The 20,895-nt window shown below is 42.9% G+C and overlaps 1 protein-coding gene and 1 long non-coding RNA gene across 2 annotated transcripts in view; one reads left to right on the top strand and one right to left on the bottom strand.

The window, feature by feature from the left end:
* Positions 1-20,895, bottom strand: part of LOC147832527 (uncharacterized) — an 845,986-nt gene that overhangs the window by 37,816 nt on the left and 787,275 nt on the right. The window lies entirely within an intron of this gene.
* Positions 15,643-20,895, top strand: part of LOC141379053 (zona pellucida sperm-binding protein 1) — a 5,371-nt gene continuing 118 nt past the window's right edge. The window contains exons 1-10 of the mRNA XM_087295584.1: positions 15,643-15,962; positions 16,052-16,170; positions 18,252-18,459; positions 18,551-18,673; positions 18,847-19,019; positions 19,099-19,196; positions 19,366-19,520; positions 19,643-19,820; positions 20,354-20,492; positions 20,568-20,642. Of these exons, the coding sequence (XP_087151710.1) occupies positions 15,704-15,962; positions 16,052-16,170; positions 18,252-18,459; positions 18,551-18,673; positions 18,847-19,019; positions 19,099-19,196; positions 19,366-19,520; positions 19,643-19,820; positions 20,354-20,492; positions 20,568-20,642 (1,527 nt within the window). The 5' untranslated portion in view covers positions 15,643-15,703. The remainder of the gene's footprint in view (positions 15,963-16,051; positions 16,171-18,251; positions 18,460-18,550; positions 18,674-18,846; positions 19,020-19,098; positions 19,197-19,365; positions 19,521-19,642; positions 19,821-20,353; positions 20,493-20,567; positions 20,643-20,895) is intronic.

The following is a 20,895-nucleotide window of genomic DNA, read 5'->3' as shown; positions in this document are numbered from 1 at the left end:
CAGAGAACAGCTGGACGTCTGCATTAATCCGCTGAGGGCGAACAACCTAGCCCGGAGCCATGACAGCCAAGCCCAGACTCAACTCGCCAGGGTCCTGACACACCTAACCCTTGCACAGGCCAGACCCATAGGAAAGGGTCTCAACCAGCTGGAGCATCGAGCCCAGGACGCCTGCAAGACGACGAGGGAAAAGGACGCCGAACTTCTGGAGCAAATGGACGGACTACACGCGCCCCGATGGAGCTACAAGCGGACAACGGACACAAGGAGCGACGAGAGGAGAAGCCAAAGATGAACTGAGTGTAAAGCTACAAAGCTGAAACACTATTGTAAAGAGCAGAACTAAAGACAGTGAAGCTCGGGCCAAAGCCTCTAAAGTCAACGGCTGAGGGCCCGAGCAAAATTCCAACATGGAACCCAACAAAGAGACTTTTAAGCATGAACCTACCAGAGTTCACCCAGAACTGTCACATTCCTACAACTCATGTGACTATCCGAAAGGGAAAGTGCCGCAGTCAGCCCAAAAGCCAGGACTAGATAGACCAGCAGAGGGGGGTGAATCCAACTCATGCCGCCCTGCCAGCCAGCATTCCAGCAACGCCCATCAGCAACACAGGGCCAGGACTCCCTCCAATGGGGTCCCCCACGACAGACACCATCTGTCAGTCAAAGACTTTGAACCAGCTGGCCAGGGAAATGCCAACTTTCACCCCAAACCCTGCTGGAGGCGACGACACGCACTCCTAATTCTAAGACACTGACTTTTACACAGACGAGGCCAAGTGCCACTCTCTGTGACAAATTGTATCTGCTAAGAATTACTTCGAGCCGTGAGGCAAGAAGTTTCCTGAATCAACAGCCCCGTGCCATCAAAAGCAGATTACGAGCCGATGCAAAAGCTCTTACTAGAGTGTTTTACCTGACCCTGTGTCAGAGTAAGGACTGATTGTCACCATGGGTCTCAGAACAGCCACGAGACCTCACAAGCATACTGCAGTCGACTAGACCAACCCTACTTTAAGACAGGAAATGAGCCACGGACGGAGGAGGAGTTCACCTTCCAGATCCTCTCTCTCTCAAAAGCCTGCTTTCTGTGGTGAGTCCGCACTCGGGCAATGCCCTGCCCCCACGCCCTGACCACCCAACAGCGGCAGAGTTTAGCTCATAAAATCTGTGTAAAACAAAGACTGCTTTGAAAGACTGTCGAACACCTACAAGCTACCCTGTCTTAGAGTCTCATCCGGAGCTGACTTTAAAAGGCACGCTACTGTTTCCCAGCCGCAAGACTTCCAACAGTGAGTTAAAGCCTTTCTCCGCCAGCAGAGGACAGCACCGCCAGGAAGGCGCATGTCCCAACAACAGACAGGATGCTCAGAGACACACTTGGACAAGCCACTCTCCACAAGCAGCCCAAAAGGAGCCTAACAGCAACAAAGGAATGACCAACCTGCAGCAGCTAGGAGCTCAAGCAACCAGCATCCAGCTAGTCACACGCCAGAGAAAGCCAAAGGTGAAAACCTCACACCAAACAACGGCACAGTGGCGTCATGAGCAGCAGAACTGCTAAAAAGCTTGAAGGGGCCCTACAGGAAGTCAAGCCAGACTCCTTATGACTAGAGGGGGGTCCAAAACCATTTACCCCCCCTGAACACCTGCTTTCTGCTCCATCCCTGCAGAGGACTGCGAGTCCAACACAAGCTAAAGACTGTGTATCTAACTGCAGCATCACGCTTCCCCCAAGAAGCAGCCAGTGCCACCATGCTTGCAACCTCAGGTACCAGGAAACACTGGTCTGGTTGTCTGTTTACCTCCCGAGCCACAGCCCACCAACCAGCCACACCTGCGTACAAACAACTGCTCAGGCCCCTGCACTTCAACTCTTGGGGAACCTGAACAAAATGGCGTGGCAACAACGCGCTACTTGGCTGTAACCGTGGAGATGAAAGAAAGATGAAAAACGCGCGTCAGCACAGGAGCAGACCTCACATTAATGTCATCTTTCCTGTTTGAGTAACTCAAAGCAAGAGCTCAGAGACTAAAACGAACACTTAAATGCCAACCAGGCAGGCTGATGGTGCAAATCATACAGCCAAACTGAGGTTCAACTCACATACATCGCTCCCATTCAAGTAACGACTGTCCCCATGACTGCAGTGCACCCCGTGTACCCGTCGCCAATGGGCACATACCTGCTGCTGAATGGTAAAAATCCGCTGCGTACGTGTGAACCTCTTTCGAACTTTGAACCCCTTTAAAATCTGGGCCCAAGTGCGAGAACTCTCTCACAGCCGTCAGGTCAACCCCAACAGACTGTCAGGTCACCGAGGTCGCGGGAAACTGCTGGAACCCGCGAGAACCCAAACTCAACAACATAGAGGGGGTCAAGGTCGCTACTCTGCAGCCTTCAAACCAGCTAGCTACCCCAACGCTTTTTGCCCCAGGCCTCAAAGGGCTTAATGTTGAATAACCGGACTGTGAATGACACTGTACTTGCACTGTGAGCATACAACCCAGCAGCCATCAGCCTCGCACTGTGCGACACTCCGCCTGAACACACCCCCAGACCTGTGTTCAACTAACAAGCATACACACTACTGTCCAAATGCTGAACTCTCACACATGACAACTGCCAACAGCATTTGCACATTGAACTTGAATCGGAACGGCGGATGGTTGACCCATCCCGTCCTAACTCTCACGGCCCCGCCGCACGATGTTTACATCTGAGCTAATAGCCTGATACATCTTCAGGCATATATATAGACACCTTTTAACGACCGGTAATAGGCACCCACACTTCTCACAGCCAACAACGATGGCTATCACCCTCAAGAAGCCCCACTCAGGCCAGACCATGCCAGAGGCCTGCTCTGTCATCATCAAACAAGACTCTGTGGTGCCAGCCTATACAAACAGGTGCTCTACATGGCTCTCCATATGAAAGGCCGAACTCTAAACCACACCTTGGGTTTTTCTTCCAACCAACAACAGAAGGCATAAAACTGGGCCTCAACCTGGAAGCCATACCCTAAATTAAACTGTCCTCATGAACAGTATATGTCTTGTGTAATAGCTGCATGGCAACTGACATAAAAATCCCCAAAGACTACCTACTGGGACGATTGGTCAGCTACGAGTTCCATGACTTTGAACTCTTGGGCCAATTAGTGGCCTCACCATACATGCAACGACACCAGAGGGGAGCTTACAAAACACAGACTATACTGTTCCATTCCAGCTCGCCACACTCACGTCTATCTTACCAGTAAACAAAGAACCGGTAGGCAGAAGTGAGCTCACAGAGGACTAACTCCTTGCCGTGTGCCCAGCCACTCGTCACCCCATCACTAACATGGATGAAGACAGGGCACTTTCCTCAACAGAACAGACATGCTGAGGCCACGCAGGATGAGGCCAACCGACAAACGTCAGCACATCCTGTATGTACTACCACGGTGCCCTCACTAAAGACTCTTTAGACTGCAAGTCCCACTGACCTTCACATGGAAATATCCAACTCCATGCTGGGAAAAGGACATCGGGCTATGCAACAAAACCTGCTCGGCACCCATCTGGCCCATCCTCAAGCCCAGGGTCAAAGGGTGCCTGACCATAGAAAGCTAAATCAGCAAATGCCATTGTCACAAGGGCCAATGACACCACTGGAACAGGAAGTGCCCAGAATTCAAGGACCAACCATATCCTCAACGCTTGATGTAGTCCCCGCCTTCTGGACAATACCTGTACATCCAAATAAGCTAGCTTTCACCTTGAACAACAGACACTAAACGATCATGAGGTGCCCCGTCGGCTAGGCCAACTCACCAGCCGAAAGCAACACCCTCCTGAACAAAGCATATCCCGATGCTTATGTTAGAGGTAACCTCATCTACGTTGATGACATCCTTAATGAAAGTACCACCGTGTCTGGCCACTCAAAGGAGATAGACCATGGCCTAAAACAGTTGACTGTGGCTAGCGCAAAGACTACCGCCTAGCAAAGGTCTCTGAACTGAGCGGCTCCCTAAGTGGGTGCAACTACTCCAGACACGTCATTAAGAACTGTTCAAAGACTTCTCGACCCGTGACCACCCTGTCAAAAAGGGCTGTCCTTCTGTTTGACGGAAGGTCAACAGCTGGCCACGATTGAAGTGAGACAACGTCTGGGCATATGCAAGTAAGACACTCCTTGTGCCAGAAGGCAAATACTAAGACTGTGTAACAACATCGCTCTGCACGGTGGGTGCCATTTCAACAGCTATTCTCCAACTTCTTTGGAGCACAGAAGCCATCATAGACACCTGCCACCAACCTGTCATGTTACTGAACAGTCAGCACATCCGGGATGGCATAAAGACTAACGCCAGTACGGCCATGCGGCCGATGGCCCCCTAGGGCCACTGTATTGACACTTGTTACACCTTAAGCCACAAATCCACGCTGGGTAACAGCATAGCTGTTTACCAAGACTGTACAACTGACAGACAATTGGCAACGCTGTAGAGGAGGAACCCCAACCACCTCTGCCTGGGATGAGAATGCGTGCCAAGGTATGCCCACAGCCCGTATCGATGGATGCTCCCACAAACATCGCAGTATGGAGAAATGGCAGTCAACACTGCAACCCTTCAAAGCACAGCAGCCCATGACATCAGAGTGCACTTAGCTGCAGACTCCAACTTGCTAGACTCTGTTTCACGTTCCACCACCCAGGGTGGAAACAAAAGGCTTCAGAACTGCCCACCACAAGCCCGTGAAACATCAACACTTTTTTTCTTTTTCCCAAGTAGGCGACCACAACACTGACAACCACATCATGGTCGTCTACAGAGGAAAAAAAAGATAAGAACAGTTCAAACTTTCAGGCACTGACAAAGACCTGAATGACTGGACCGATGCCCTTACCAAGAAGGTGCATCACACGGTGGACTATGGTCACCACCCAACCAAAACCCAGAGATCTGGCAGCTGTAACCGGCAGCCAACAACCCTGCCTAGCCTAGCTGCCACATTCAATCTCACCAGCCCGACAAATGTCGACAAACGACATTGCGACCACATAGGCGTCTGACACCTCACGTCAGACCAGGTTTATTTTTACCTTTACTTTGTCTCTTGTTGTTTTGTTTTGTTTCCGCCACTCACCCCACCTAACACCCGATCCTTCTGTCTGACCTCAGCTTCAACACAGATGTCACTCAACACCTCCTACATCTTAAAAAAAAACAGGTGCGTGTGAATCCTTTTTGGGTTGTCCCTGAAGACCCCACGACACCACAGTTCGTGCTGCCTCAGAGCCAGAGGGGGGTAATGCTAATGTACTGACCCTGCACACAGCAAAACATGCCCAGGGCGCTGATTCACCGAGCACCACAGCAACAGAGAAACCATCCTCTCATGATCAGACACCCAGATGGATCGGGCAGGACACTTCCATGGGCTCACAAGGAGCAACAATTTTTATTTTTTTTTTGTGTTTTCCTCTCCTTCGCTTTCTCTTCCCCTTGAACTCATATGCCAGTACACCAAATGGGTAGAGTGTCTCTCAGCACCGACGACCATGGCATATCTTCTGATGATGTAAAAAACTTGGACAGAGGCACCCACCATGCACTACCAACATCACACAGGAAGGGCAAAGACTCCTGGTTGTATACGCTCAGCTGCATAGCAGCCAACCCTCAAACCTACGTATCACAACCAGAGTAACAAACACTGGGCCACAAGCCAGGAAAGGGGGTAGAGACCCTGCAACCGGTGTCACAGTGGAATGCCCAGCCAAGCACAGTCATCACAGATACCACCTACTTCCTCCCCTCTCTCTCGCTCTTCCTTTCCTACACAGGATACAGCCACGATCCTGTACCTCAGTCTCACCAGAAGACCACTGCAACCTCACAACTATACTCCTCTATCACTCATCTCTGGAAAACTGTGGAACAACTACCACTCCGTGCCTCCCGACAACAGGGAAGCACACATTAACAAGGGCCTCGCCATTCAATAAGATGCAAGCACCAGTGAACAAGTGCACCGCCATACTCCCACGAGCCTTTCAGCGGAAAGCTGGGAAAGGAAAGGAACGCCAAGGAGCTGCACCCACGTTGATTGAAATGAAACTCCGTCCAGCTGACTCAGGAACGGACATCGAGGGGCCCTCACTTCCTGCCCAACCAACAAGTTAAGTTAGATCCCAACCAACCGGGTTTTCTCCGAACCACGTTGTTTGGGAAGAGGGGGACTGTAACATATTGTAACCTGCATTCTGGAGATAAACATTCCATTTAACATTCCAGAAAACAATCTGGGTGAATCGCCAGGACAATAAAATCACTTGGCGACGAAAAGTCTGGCTTAGTAATCAGTGGTGACATGTTAACAAGTCTGGGAGAGACAGAACCACTCTCTGCCTACTTCAAAAGAACATGACAGATAAGATAAGAAAGAAAATGAACTCATCAAATCCAGAACCAGCACAAAACCAATGTGTTATGTTTTGTAAACTTTGTATCTCATTTCTGACTTTTCTTACCTGTGTAACATCTCTTATAACCTGTATGCATGTTCCATTTAGGCCTTGTAAAGCATAAATATTGTAAGGATATGAAAAATTATGGTGATGTACTTTCAACCCCCTCATGTTTGGTACCGATGGGTTTCTGCTGACATTTTACAACACATGATGCATAGATCGAGACCATAACTCGCATTGCTTTATTCTTTAAAGCCCTGTATTAAATGCCTGTCCGCATGCTTTAGGCGGATGCTCAAATTTGCATACGAGCAGCCCAGAGACAAAGGAAGGTTCGCGCGCAAACTTTCCCCTGAAATCATTGGTCAGAATGCTGTACGGGTCGTCACGTGACCCGCAGGTATAACTCATTCTGCCCTCCCAAACATCTGGGCAGAAAGAGAACGTCCCAAAAAGGAACATCATTGACGGTTGTCCCTTTAAGGGCCACACGGCTCTTCACAGCCGCATGGACTTTCCCGCCACGTTTTCTTTATTTTCCGGCAAAGTAAATTCAGTTTAAAGTTTGCGATCGTGTTCGTCCGAACTGCATTACAAACTCCACGCATTAAAGGACATCAAGAGTAGTTTTCATCACGAAGGAAGAGAGACGCATAAAAGAGATCTCCAGACATGAAAAACCAGGTGATTTTAGTTATGCGATTAAGCTGTGCCCCTTTTATCAAAAAGGTGTTTTTTATAACCTTGGTGGTCCTTAATGGTGCGGGTGGAACTGAAAGTTTTGTCACTCTTTTATCTGAAATCTCTATCTCCTAGCTTTACTATTTCTCTTTGCTGTTACATGTTCTATAGACCCTATGTTCTATATCTCCGCGTGGTTTACCTTTGTTCTGTGTTAAATGTATGTTTGTGCGTTTGTGTGTTCGTTACGTCTGACTAGTCAATAAATTCCATTATAATCAAATGAATTGTATTGTTTGCCTCACGAGAAAATGTCACTGAAATACAGATTCCCCTGCCTTGCTATTATAAGTTGTTTAAAACTTTTGAATGATTAATCTACTTCACAAGAAGTAGCAATTAAATTCCCTTTTTCTAAATGAATAGATTACCGTGTCCGCTCGGAAGAGCGGCGGCTCTGCTTGTGTTCGTTTGGTCAAATTAACAATAAATTGATCCGGAATATTAATGATTAATAATAATTCGTTATTGTTGATAATTAATATTCATAATCTGGGAATCCGCTCGGTCGCACGAGCATGATCATTTACAATCATATGTTTGTTTGACCAAACTGACTAAAGCTTAAGCCGGAATATTAATAATTAAGAATAAACCGTTATTGTTGATTATTAATATTCATAAAATGAGCTAATTTCATGTTACAGAGTTTTCATAGTTGTTTCGTTTCTTGTCCTTCAAATTATGGGTTTTAGTTGAGTGACAGCAAACACAAGCTGGCTGTGACAGGATAGTCACAAAGACAATGAGCACCTTTAAAGCACACCGTTGGTAATTAAAACGTTTAAAAAGCGATTTTATACTTTCGAAAATCCCGATCGCAATATATCGCACGATCGCAATATCGTTCATGCCTTAGATCCGATGGCCAGAATGTGATTCATAATTTTATAAATTGTTAAAATGTTTGTATTTGTGATGCAGCAAGCCCAGAGATTGTTTCTTTGCTTTCTAATAACTTACATTTCAAACGTCCACGTCCCGTTTTTCCTCAATATCATGACGTATCCTCTTTTCCTGCTTCTTCTTCTACATGCCGAATGCTTTCCCATGGCCTCCTGGGATAGATAAGTGACCATCTGAGAATACTTCGGAATCTAGGCTAAAGCAGTAGGGCATTGAGGGATTTCTTGCCTACACTTTTATGATTTCTCAAGTTTCAAACATACTTCTTTTTTCACTTACTGTTATCTCCCATTATTTTGTTGGTGAGTATGCACATATCTAGACAAATTGAGTATACATATGGCCAGTTCTCGTTAGGATTGAGGTAACACTCGCCTACTCTTTTTTTTTTAACATTGGGGATTCAAACATACTCAATCGCTCACCTACTGCTTGTTCCATACTTAATAGTAGAGAAGTGTGCTATTTCGTACGTAGCCACTAAGTTTGGTGTATATAGAATCAAGCATTTCCGAGATGTAGCCTCAAGTATGATTTTGCTTGATTTTTGACAAATTGAATTGCGTGTTATTTGACAATGGTTGAATCCTGTCACCGACTCGGTCCCAGTCATTCCCCTCGCTGGCCAGCAGAGGCCGCCATCTCCGGACTTCTAGCATTACATCATCCACCCACACTGATCGTGCACACCTGATTCACATTCTAGTTAACGACCCACGTACCCTTTATAAGCCGCACTCAAACATTCACTCAGTGCGAAGTCTTGTTCAGCCCCGGCCAGCATTACTGAGCGTTATATCCTGCCTGATCTCCTGTGAATTACTCCAGCCCGTTTCTGACTCGGCTTTGCCTTCTGCCTGCCCACGACCCAACCCTGGTACACGGACTCTGATACTCGCTGCCTGCCCTCGACCCAAGCCTGATACACAGACTCTGAATCAGACTCTGAACCGCCTGCCTTTGACCGATGCCTGGTAAATCACTCTGTGTCTGTCTGCCACCAGCCTTGAGACCATTACTGATACTGTTGATGTGTGTTTGCACCTGTGTGCATATTGAATGTTTAAGTAAGAGTGTGATTAATAAATACTGCATAATGGATCCCTCCGTGTCAGTCTCCTCGTTACAGAAGACTTCGCCCAACACAGATCCCGCAGCCATACAGGTTTTGTCTCATGAAGTCACAGCTCAAGCTCAGGTATTAACCACACATCAGCAACAGTTAACGCATCTAACCCAGTTGACAGATGAACTGGTGAAATCACTACAAAACCTGCAAGCTGCTTCCACAGCGCAACTCACTGCCAATTACTCTACGAATCAACCCTTGGTGACACGGACCCAAACCGTTTCCGGAGTTCGTTTGGCATTCCCCGACAAGTTTTCAGGTAACCCAGCTAAATGTAAAGGCTTTCTACTGCAGTGCAAATTGTTCATTGCCCAACAGCCCCATCTTTTTAAGGATGAGAATGGGAAGATCGCTTTTGTATGTTCACTGCTCACAGGAAAAGCATTAGACTGGGCTACTGCAGTTTGGCCAGACAGCACCCCGATATTCCCCTCATTTAATGACTTTCTCAAACGTTTTTGCACTGTGTTCGATCATCCTGAGGGAGGTCGTAATGCTGGTGAGGAGCTTTTGTGTGTGCAACAGGGAGATCGACCCGCAGCTGAATTTGCTCTGCATTTCCGCACACTGGCAGCGCAAACAGGCTGGGCTGATGATCCGCTCACTACACTCTACAGGAAAGCTCTGAGACCGGAACTGCAAAAGGAGATGGCATGTCGAGATGAGGGGAAGACACAGGACCAGCTTATCGAACTTTCAATCGGGTTAGACACTTTGCTTCGCACCCGTAACCCTTTGTGCTCTGTCACTTCCAGTCCTGTATCCCCTGAACTTCCCACTGAACCTGTGCAACTGGGCAGAACCCGTTTAACCCCTGAAGAACGTGAACGGAGAAGGAGAAACCACCTATGCCTATATTGCGGACTTTCAAGTCACACGAAGATCCTGTGTCCCAACAAACTTCCACCTAAGGCTCTTCTGGTGAGACTACTAATGACATTATGAGTGTTCCTGTCTGTTTAAAATATAGGGAAATTGAGATCTCGACTTTGGCCATGGTCGATTCAGGAGCCGCTAGCAACTTTATTGACTACACGTTTGCTTCAACTCACTCCATTCCTCTAACCTCCTGTAATTCCTCTCTAGCCATCACTGCTATAGACGGGTGCCCCCTGGGGGAAGGACACAAAGTTCCGAACTCTGCCACTATCTCTTCAAACAGGCTCTCTCCATGTAGAAGAAATATCACTTCTTGCGATTGACTCTCCTCGACACACCGTTATCCTCGGACTACCCTGGTTACAGCTTCATGACCCTTAAGTTTCCTGGAGAACTGGTGAGATAGTTAAATGGAGCGATAAGTGCTTTACCCAGTGTCTACTTTCTGTTTCCCCTGTCCAGATTAACACCATAACCAGTATTGAAAACTCCGAAATCTGTCAAATTCCTGAAGTTTATCACGATCTACTCGAAGCTTTCAACAAGCAGAAAGCCACTAAGCTCCCGCCTCATCGTGAGTATGATTGTGCCATAGAACTACTGCCAGGTACCACGCCCCCTCGTGGTTGGATTTTCCCTCTCTCCCAACCAGAGACCGAAGCCATGAACACATATATCTCTGAGGAGCTGGAAAAGGGTTTCATAAGATCATCCACATCACCTGCTTCAGCCGGGTTTTTCTTCGTCAAAAAAAAGGACGGCAGTTTATGCCCCTGCATCGATTACATGGGACTGAACGAAATCACTGTCAAGTATCGTTATCCCTTACCACTAGTTCCAGCAGCCCTTGAACAACTCCGCTCAGCCCAATACTTTACTAAATTGGATCTCCGCAGTGCTTACAACCTCGTCCGTATCCGACAGGGGGACGAGTGGAAAACCGGGTTCTCTACCATTAATGGCCACTACGAGCACCTCGTTATGCCCTTCGACCTAGCTAACAGTCCTGCCGTGTTCCAGGCTTTCATCAACGAGATATTCAGAGACATGCTCAACCAGTGGGTCATCGTGTACATCGACGATATCCTTGTTTATTCCAACTCCTTACCGGAACACATCCAGCACGTCAGACCGGTGCTAAAACGCCTCATTCAAAATCAGTTGTATGCCAAGATTTCTAAATGTGAGTTCCATCAGACCTGCATCTCATTCCTGGGCTATATTATCAGTCCCGAGGGAGTCGCCATGGACCAACAGAAGGTCGACTCCGTCACGCAATGGCCTCAACCTGAAACCATCCGGCAGCTACAACGTTTCCTGGGATTCGCCAACTTCTACAGACGGTTCATCAGGAACTACAGTTCAGTGGCTGCTCCCCATACACCCATGGTTAAAACCAACAACGCTCGTCTGAAGTGGAACCCAGCTGCCATTTAAAGCGTTCAACCAGCTCAAAGCCCGTTTCTCAAGTGCACCTATCCTGTGTCATCCGGACCCCAATCTAACTTTTTGTGGTTGAAATTGACGCCTCCAACTCTGGTATTGGAGCCACTCTGTCACAAAGATCCCTGACCACGAACAAACTCCATTCCTGTGCCTTCTACTCCCGTAAACTCAATCCCGCTGAGAGAAATTATGAAGTGAATAACCGCGAACTCCTCGCCATGAAAGCTGTTCTAGAAGAATGGAGACACTGGCTGGAGGGCGCCAAACACCCGTTTACCAACATTACTGACCACAAGAACCTAGAGTACATCCGATCCTGTAAACGCTTAAACCCCAGACAAGCCAGATGGGCGCTATTTTTTTTTTTTTTAACCGTTTCGACTTCCAAGTCACATACATCCCAGGTTCCAAGAACATCAAGGCGGATGCTCTCTCTCGCCTCTCGGGCCGAGGAGGTCGAACCCATTTTGAAGGACCCCCTAATTATAGCACCCATTCAATGGGATATTGAGCATGAGATCATCCAGGCTTCTGAACTTAACCCCACTCTGCAGGCATGTCCCGAGAACAAGATCTTTGTTCCCCCATTGCTCCGTGAGAAGCTGATAGCTGAAGTCCACAATCACCCCAGTTCCGGTCATCCAGGCAGCACTGCCACAGCTCAATTGATCCAATCCCGCTATTGGTGGCCATCCATTAATAAGGACGTAATCGACTTCCTCAACAAGTGCCCCCCCTGTCAAATGGCCAAACATTCCCGTCACCGTCCAGCTGGCCTGCTTCAACCCTTAGAGGTTCCACGTCGTCCATGGTCACACATAGCCATAGACTTTATCACTGATTTACCCCAGTCACAAGGGAACACCACCATCCTCACTGTTGTGGACCGTTTCTTTAAGGCCTGTCAACTCATCGCCATACCCAAACTACCCACAGCCCTAGAAACAGCAGAACTGCTGTGTGAATATGTATTTCGTTATTATGGTCTTCCCGAAGACATTGTCTCAGACCGAGGTTCCCAGTTCACATCCCGATTATGGTCTGCCTTCTTCAAAAACCTCCAGATTAATATTAGTCTGACTTCAGGCTACCACCCTCAGTCTAACGGACAAACGGAACGTCTCAACTAGGAGATCGGTCGCTTCCTACGTACCTACTGTCACTCTAACCAAGCAGATTGGAATAAGTTTCTCATGTGGGCTGAGTATGCACAGAACTCCCTGAGAAAGGCATCCACTTGGTTTTCAACCTCCTCTATGTCCCTGGTCAGGTGAGACCACAGAACTCCCAGCAGTCGACACCTGGTTCAAAAAGTGCGAGGAGGTATGGAACGCAGCTCACAACCATCTATCACACGCCATTAGAAGATTCAAGGAACAAGCCGATCGTCACCGTCGTCCTGGTCCCACGTATTCCCCAGGACAGTGGTTGTGGCTATCCGCTCGAGACCTACGTTTAAAACTACCCTGCAAGAAGCTCAGCCCCAGGTACGTGGGTCCGTTTCAAATAGACAGACAAATATCTCCTGTTTCCTTTCGACTGACACTCCCTAACCATTATCGCATTTCTCCCACTTTCCATGTCTCCCTGCTCAAGCCTGCTGTTGGCCCAGCTGAGGCGGATAGGGAGGTGGCAGCCGGTGAACAGGGTCCCCCGCCTCTCATGATCGACGGAGAGGAAGCCTATCAGATCCACGAGATCCTGAGATCCAGACGCCGGGGTGGTCAACTACAATACCTCATCGACTGGGAGGGGTACGGCCCGGAGGAAAGATCATGGATCAACCGTAAGGACATTCTTGACTCAACTCTGTTGGACGAGTTCCATTTGCAGCATCCGGAAATGCCGGCCCCTCGCCCCCGTGGAAGACCCCGGCGTCGAGACTCTTCTCACTTCAGGAGCCGTTCGTTGGGGGGGGGGCTCTGTCACTGACTCGGTCCCAGTCATTCCCCTCGCTGGCCAGCAGAGGCTGCCATCTCCGGACTTCTAGCATTACATCATCCACTTACACTGATCGTACACACCTGATTCACATTCCAGTTAACGACACACGTACCCTTTATAAGCCGCACTCAAACATTCACTCAGTGCGAAATCTTGTTCAGCCCCGGCCAGCATTACTTAGCGTTATATCCTGCCTGATCTCCTGTGAATTACTCCAGCCTGTTTCTGACTCTGCTTTGCCTTCTGCCTGCCCACAACCCAAGCCTGATACACGGACTCTGATACTCGCTGCCTGCCCTCGACCCAAGCCTGATACACGGACTCTGAATCACGCCACCTGCCTTTGACCCATGCCTGGTAAATCACTCTGTGTCTGTCTGCCACCAGCCTTAAGACTATTACTGATACTGTTGATGTGTGTTTGCACCTTTGTGCATATTGAATGTTTGAGTAAGAGTGTGATTTAATAAGTACTGCATAATGGATCCCTCTGTGTCAGTCTCCTCGTTATAGATCCTTAGATTCCATAACATTTTTGCCAGCAGGGTCTAGTGATAATCTAAGCCAAATCTGGTAAAAATTTAACAAACCATTAATCTGAGTTTAAAAAGAAAAGGTTTTGCAAACCATTAAAAATAGAAAAAAGTAAACCTTTAAATTTTTTTTTAATTTGGTGTCAAATTGAATTGGCACTTAAACAATTGGTGGCGCTAAAGAGTTTGAGTTAGAGCTCCCAGAATTTGCTGTGGTTAATATTGCAGCTGTCCTTATTCAGAGTGTCTAATTTCATTACTTTCAAGCAAATATCTTTATGGGCTGCCATTCAGATTTTGATGGAAGACGAAACAAAAGAAGAAGAACAGAAAGTCTAACAATAGGCGATGCTCCTTAGAAGTTTTGCTGCTTGGCCCCTAATAATAATAAGATCAGGAACAAAAACAGTAAGGGCTTTTGCACCTAGGATTTTAATAATATAATAATAAAAATCCTAACAAAAACAATAGGGTTTCAGCGCTTCATGCTAAAACTTCTAAAAATCCTGACACATACAATAGGGTTTCAGCACAATGTGCTCCTAAAAACAATAGCATTTCATTTCTGTAATATGGGAAGTCTAAAAAGATGTACTTACAACATCACAATAATCTTTTATTACAGACTTTAAGAAAAATAAAAAATGTGATTGCAGAAGTGAAAATTGCAGAACTGAAAAATATAATTATTGTAAATATTTCTACTCTGTTATGGTACTTTTTGACAGTTTCACACTAACACATCAAGACATTTCTGTACAGAAATCATGAATGAATGCAGGTAAACATTACAACAAAGCCTTTGCACATGAAATTCTGGCTTAAATAAGAACAAAATTTTTGGCTTAATATTGACTGTGGCTTGTCATAATATTAAAGTGGTTGTCAATTACAAGTTCAGGTAGGAATAAAAACAGAAAAAGAGAAAAAATGACAACAGAGAAAATTTTATTAAGCTGTATTTTAACACAATTAGAAACATATACATTTTATTTCAGCAAGGACATTGTAGAATAAACAACACTTAACAAGATGCATAATTTTAGATGCAGTTTTAAAGTATAAGATATCCAGAAAGAAATAATTGTTTAATGCTTTAGTGTAACTCTAATGAGAAACAGGCTGAACAAAAAAAAAAAAAAAAAACAGATAAAAGCATAAGCAAAGAAATCATCTCGATAAGTATGAAATATGAGCAATTGTACATTTAAACGTGACATATAGTTATTTTGCTTTGTTACCCTATTGAAGCAATCCATTTAATACGGTAGGATCTACTGAAAAGCATACAAAAATTTACATTTCAATTCATGCACAATTCATGCACAAGACTGCCAATCAAAGAGCAACTTTGCAAATATTCACATATATTGGAATTATTATTTACAGGAAATAATATGAAATATTGGTCCAAAAGCTACCAAAAAGGTGTGTATCTTTAAACTCAATGAAGTAGAATGTGATTGGCTAATGATGATCCAAATCAGCTGTTGCTTAAGACTCAAACGGTAGGGCAACAGATTATTTCATTCTCCAAATTCATCTCTGCTGGTAACAGGTGTTATTAATTAAGTCGTTGTCAACACTTCAGTGATTTGAGTTTTTGTATGGCATCTTTTTTTCTCTATCCAGCTTTTTCTAGTTATTACACAAATGGCTTGGAAAGAAGTGAAAATAATAATCCTTGTTTTGTGCTACATTTATTTGGTTTTATCACAGAGTCCCAAGACAATCTCTACTTCACATTTTTCAAGTGTAAATGATGACTATTCCTTTGGTAACATTGGTAACTCAAATGTTCAAACTCAAAAAAATGGACAAGTAATGGAGTCAGAGTTGTTTGTGTACTGTAGTAATGATAGAATGAAAGTGATTTTGCCTTCTAGTTCTTTGAGCCAGGTCAACATTTTGGGTAAGTAAAGCAAATGTTTGTTTTCATACATTTCACTTTTAATTGATTATTTTAATTTTTGCATCAACATATAAATTTTTTTTATTCAGGTAATGCAGTAATTGAATCTGTTATTAAGGCCAACGCAACCTGTGGGTACTCTCTGACACAAGGCCATGACCATAATATTTTAGTTGTTGATTACACAGGCTGTCATGTCATCTTGGAGGTATTTTAGAATATATAAAACTTTTTCACTGTAAATAATTCTGTCTTACTTCTGTTGTTCCAAACTTATAAGAACTTCACAATGCTTTGAAACATGTCAGCAATTTTGAAAAGCCTTTTGGAATTTAATGCTGTTTGGATCTACTGTAATGGCACTTTAATGTTTTACTTTACAACATAAACTGCACTCATACTGCAGAAAGATAAATCTTTATTTATTTATTTATTTTTTTTGTACATCAAAATGTTTTAAAAGTATAGTTTTACAAATATTTAATCTGCATTGTACAGGAATGTGTCTTGCTAAGTTGTTTACCATAGATTTTTTTTTTCTAAAATATTAACCTCATTGTGGAATCCCATAAGAAAGTCTTTAAGAAATCCCGAGTGAATTGTTGTTTTTAGCCCTCATTTAATTCTGCACTATTCTTTTGAATTTCAATTATTTTTAATTAGTAGCTGATGTCCATTAGTATGGAAGTGACGCATGATTTGCTTGCAATTGATGTATATTTGGAATGACTAAAGGGTCAATCATGAATTTAATTGATTTGAGTGACCTGATTCATTCATTCATTCATTTACCTTCAGCTTAGTCTATTTATTTGTCAGGGGTCACCACAGCAGAATAAACTGCCCTGATCTGTTTAAAGGTGCTGTATGCACGTTTTTGACTCCTCTAAAGCATACAAATACCATAACATATTTGCAGATATTTAAGAAATATTTCAAGTAAACATTCATGTTTATCTGAAAAACAATGCTGAATTCAGATACTCTGCTTTGAAAATGGGCATTTTGTGCTGTAATTCTGTCTTTTTGGTTCTTTTAACCCACCAAATGCCAGTTTTGCCAATTATATTCCAGCACCCCCGCTTGCCTTAGTGGAAAACCACATTTCCATTCGTTTGTAAAAAAAAAATGTATGCATCTGTGACCAAAGTGTAACCTCAAGTGGAAAGTGACAGCCTCCAAAATAAGACCAAAATTCGGACACGAGGATATTTATTAGCAAATAATATGAATATTACAAGCAGAAACATTAGGTAACAGGCTACATAGTAAAGCTGCGGTCACACTAGAGTTTGTGTGTGCTAAATTCAGTCGTGCGGAGCTGCGAAAAGGGGTGTGATTAAACAAAATGATTAGACATTTAAAAAAAGCAAGCGATTGCTCCATGTTTCAAATTTCTGAGTGGTCCTGTTTTGATCCTTGATTGGTCTCGCGTAGTCAATTCATGCGATTTCGTAGGTCAGAGTTCACCAAGCTTGAACTTTGCACCTCAGCAACCTGCGAAACTTGACGCGTGACCCTGCGTTTCCGGTCTGACGCATTCGAGTACATATGAGTGGAAGTCTATGGGGAGAAAAGTCAAGTGTGACCGCATCTTAACCCTGTGACAACGCGCTAAATGATGAGATTTGCAGTGATTAAAGATATTGAGTGAAGTTATCAGTTTCAAAGAATAATGGCATTCAAACTCTCATTATTAGCATTTTACACTGAATAAAGCACATGAGGTGTACCTGAGGTGATCATTGTTTTCTGTTGTTCAGCTGCAAAAATAGAAACCGTTTCTAAAATATCAATTCGGGGTGTTGGTTAGAACCAAAATTCCTTTTAATATGGAAAATATTCCTTCTATCGTGTGCTGTTGCTTTTATATAGAACATGACTTGAATCTGCCTTTAGCCTCGATTGTCAGACTCGCTACTGTTGGTAAAACTGGCAACCTGAGCTTGCATTTGTTTTGATTCAGGAATGTAATACCTAGTTCAATCACTAGGTGTCAAACTTGCATACTGCATTTTTAACATGTATTCATATATATATATATATATATATATATATATATATATATATATATATATATATATATATATATATATATATATATATATATATATATATACACACATATAATGTACATATTCATTGTCCTGTTGTAAAGTAGTACATTTATTAATTTTCAAACTTTCCCTTTCAAATACCCTTTGCAGTTCAATCAATTAAAATATATATTATGGTTTACCTAATACATTTGTTGCACTCCACTTTTTCTAACAACTGTTCTGTTTTAAGGATGACCACTACACCCTGAGGGTCCTCTATCCAAATAAAGCTGGAAAGTTGGATGTTGCAAAATTGTCTTGTAATGCAAACCAAAGTCTTACTGCTTCCCAAAAACAGCTTAGTTTTTCATCAGATCGAATGCCAAAGTGTGCAAAAGCACCCCCTTCTCAACCTCTACCCTCATCAAACATGCTGCTACTAAACAACAAACCAGGAGGTGAACATGAAATTGCTGATTATTTGTCCAATTCCTAAATTGGCCTATATATTTTGTTAAACTTATCCTGCTTTTTGTGTCTTTACTTAAGGCTGCAATATATCTGCTGATCAAAGAGTCATGTGTAGCCTGTCTGATGTAACACAAGATAAGTGTCTGACAAGAGGATGCTGTTTTGATGTGATAACCTCAGTCTGCTATTATCCAATGGATGGTTTGTTTATTTTTATTTTTTAGCCTCTATGTTGGTTCCCTTCATTTACACAACCAGGAGTAATTGTTGTAGTGTTTCTGGAACAGATTATTTTATTATATTTAAGTATATGCAGTTTAAATGAAAAAAAAAATGAAAGCAAGTTTAATTTGCTTATACCTTTTTCCCCCTAGAATGCACTGCTGATAAAAACTTTGTGTTTGTGGTTCACAATGATTTTGCAAACATCCCTGTGAACCCTATGAACCTAATGGTTGCTGGGAAGACTGGTTGCAAGCCTGTTATCTCCAACAAAGACTTTGCAATTTTTAAATTTTCTGTCACTGAGTGTGGGACACATTCTTTTGTAAGTATCCTGATGTCCAGGTGTCCCAAGTCTTGTACATTGATTCAATAAATATAGATGTCTGTTGTAACTTTATCAGGTCATAGGTGAGACAATCATTTACCTAGCTGAGGTACAGACTATCATCAAAGTTCGCAACCTGAAGTATGGCATGATCTCCAGAGACAACCCTATCAGGTGTTTAAAACCTATTTCTTTAACATCTTGTATTCTTTTGTTTTCTTAATTGGTAGAAGAAAAAATTATAATGCATAATTAAACTTGCATGAAAATTGTTCTATGTGTCATTTATCTCTCTGTGTGTGTGTGTGTGTGTGTGTGTGTGTGTGTGTGTGTGTGTTCTTAGACTGATGGTTGAATGCCGCTACTCAAAGGTTTCAGAAACTACAGTTTTCACTAGACCTGTGATTGCCAGTGCAGGATACATGGTTATGACCCCCAGTCTACCTTCATACATGTTGTCTGAAGGATTGTTTGGAGTTCAGCTTTTGATTTCTGAGGGTAAGGGATATTGTCACAATTTTATTTATTTATATATTTTTTTAAGAACTGATTAAAATTTTACTATTGTAATTGGTTCTTCTGTTTAAGCTGCTCAATTGACTTTTCCCACTTTTTTGTAGATGAGACTTTCACCAAGTTTTATCCACAATCCCATCAACCCCTAAATGTTCTTTTGGGTAAGCCTGTATATTTGGAATTGCGTTTGAAATCTCCAAAACCTGCAGCTACTCTTCAAGTTCATTATTGTGTGGCATATCCACACTCTGCTAGGAGTGCCCTGGTCCTGCTTTTTGAGGGGTAAGAGCCTAAATTTAAAGTTTTGATCGAAAAAGATACTACTACCATGTTGGTTTGAAGGCTTGTCTATTGTCAGTATTTTTTTTTTCTCCCCCCAACAAAATGTTCTAAATATTCTTATAAAAATAAATTTGCTGTTGAGTACTGAATTCCTATACAATTAATGTACATTTCTGTTTAAAGACCAACTGAGTGGGTTTTCTTTATACATTTTTTTAAACTAACTTTGTAGGTTTGAAGTGCTGAATTTGAAAGTTTAAATCTAGGCCTGCATTTAAAATCTTGGGTTTGAAAAGCCACCAACATATTAAACTGCAATTTTAGATTTGTTTGCACAGTTCTGACCTCTGTAGTTCTTACCTTTTGAACAAATCTTTAGTTCATTAAATTACTTGTGAAACTAAAAAGGTTACTATATATATATATATATATATATATATATATATATATATATATATATATATATATATATAATTTTTTTTTTTAAGCTCAGTGTGCATCTTTTATTCTTTGTTGATCATAAAATTATGCAGATGCCCTAATCCTCTTGACCCTGGCAACACCTCCATACTTCATGTGAATGACCTTCCTCAGAATCCGAACCAGCGTCGTTTTAAAATTGAAGCCTTTCAGTTCATGGATTTGTCCAGCAACAAATATCAAAATGAAGAGGTAACTAGACAAACACCTGACTAGAATTGTTTTGTAAAGACATTCTAATGGTTTCCATTTCCTCACTGCAAACAGATTTACTTCATGTGTTCTACTGAAGTGTGCATGCCCTCTGAGTTGCCCTGTGTGGAGACCTGCTTTGATGGAAAGGTGTGTTGTGCAACCTGTTTTTATATTTACTTAAGTGTATATGTATGTGTATATATATATATATATATATATATATATATATATATATATATATATATATATATATATATATATATATATATATATATTTATATTTATATTTATATTTATATATATATATATATATATATATATATATATATATATATATTTATATTTATTTATTTATATATTATTATTATTATTAATTTTTATTTTTTTTGTATGTCTGTTG

The sequence above is a fragment of the Danio rerio genome, chromosome 19 (assembly GCF_052040795.2).
Source record: "Danio rerio strain M-AB ecotype USA chromosome 19, GRCz13ab, whole genome shotgun sequence".
Lineage (NCBI taxonomy): Eukaryota > Metazoa > Chordata > Actinopteri > Cypriniformes > Danionidae > Danio > Danio rerio.
Note: the sequence above shows the minus strand (reverse complement) of the source record. Positions and strands in the feature narration are given on the sequence as shown.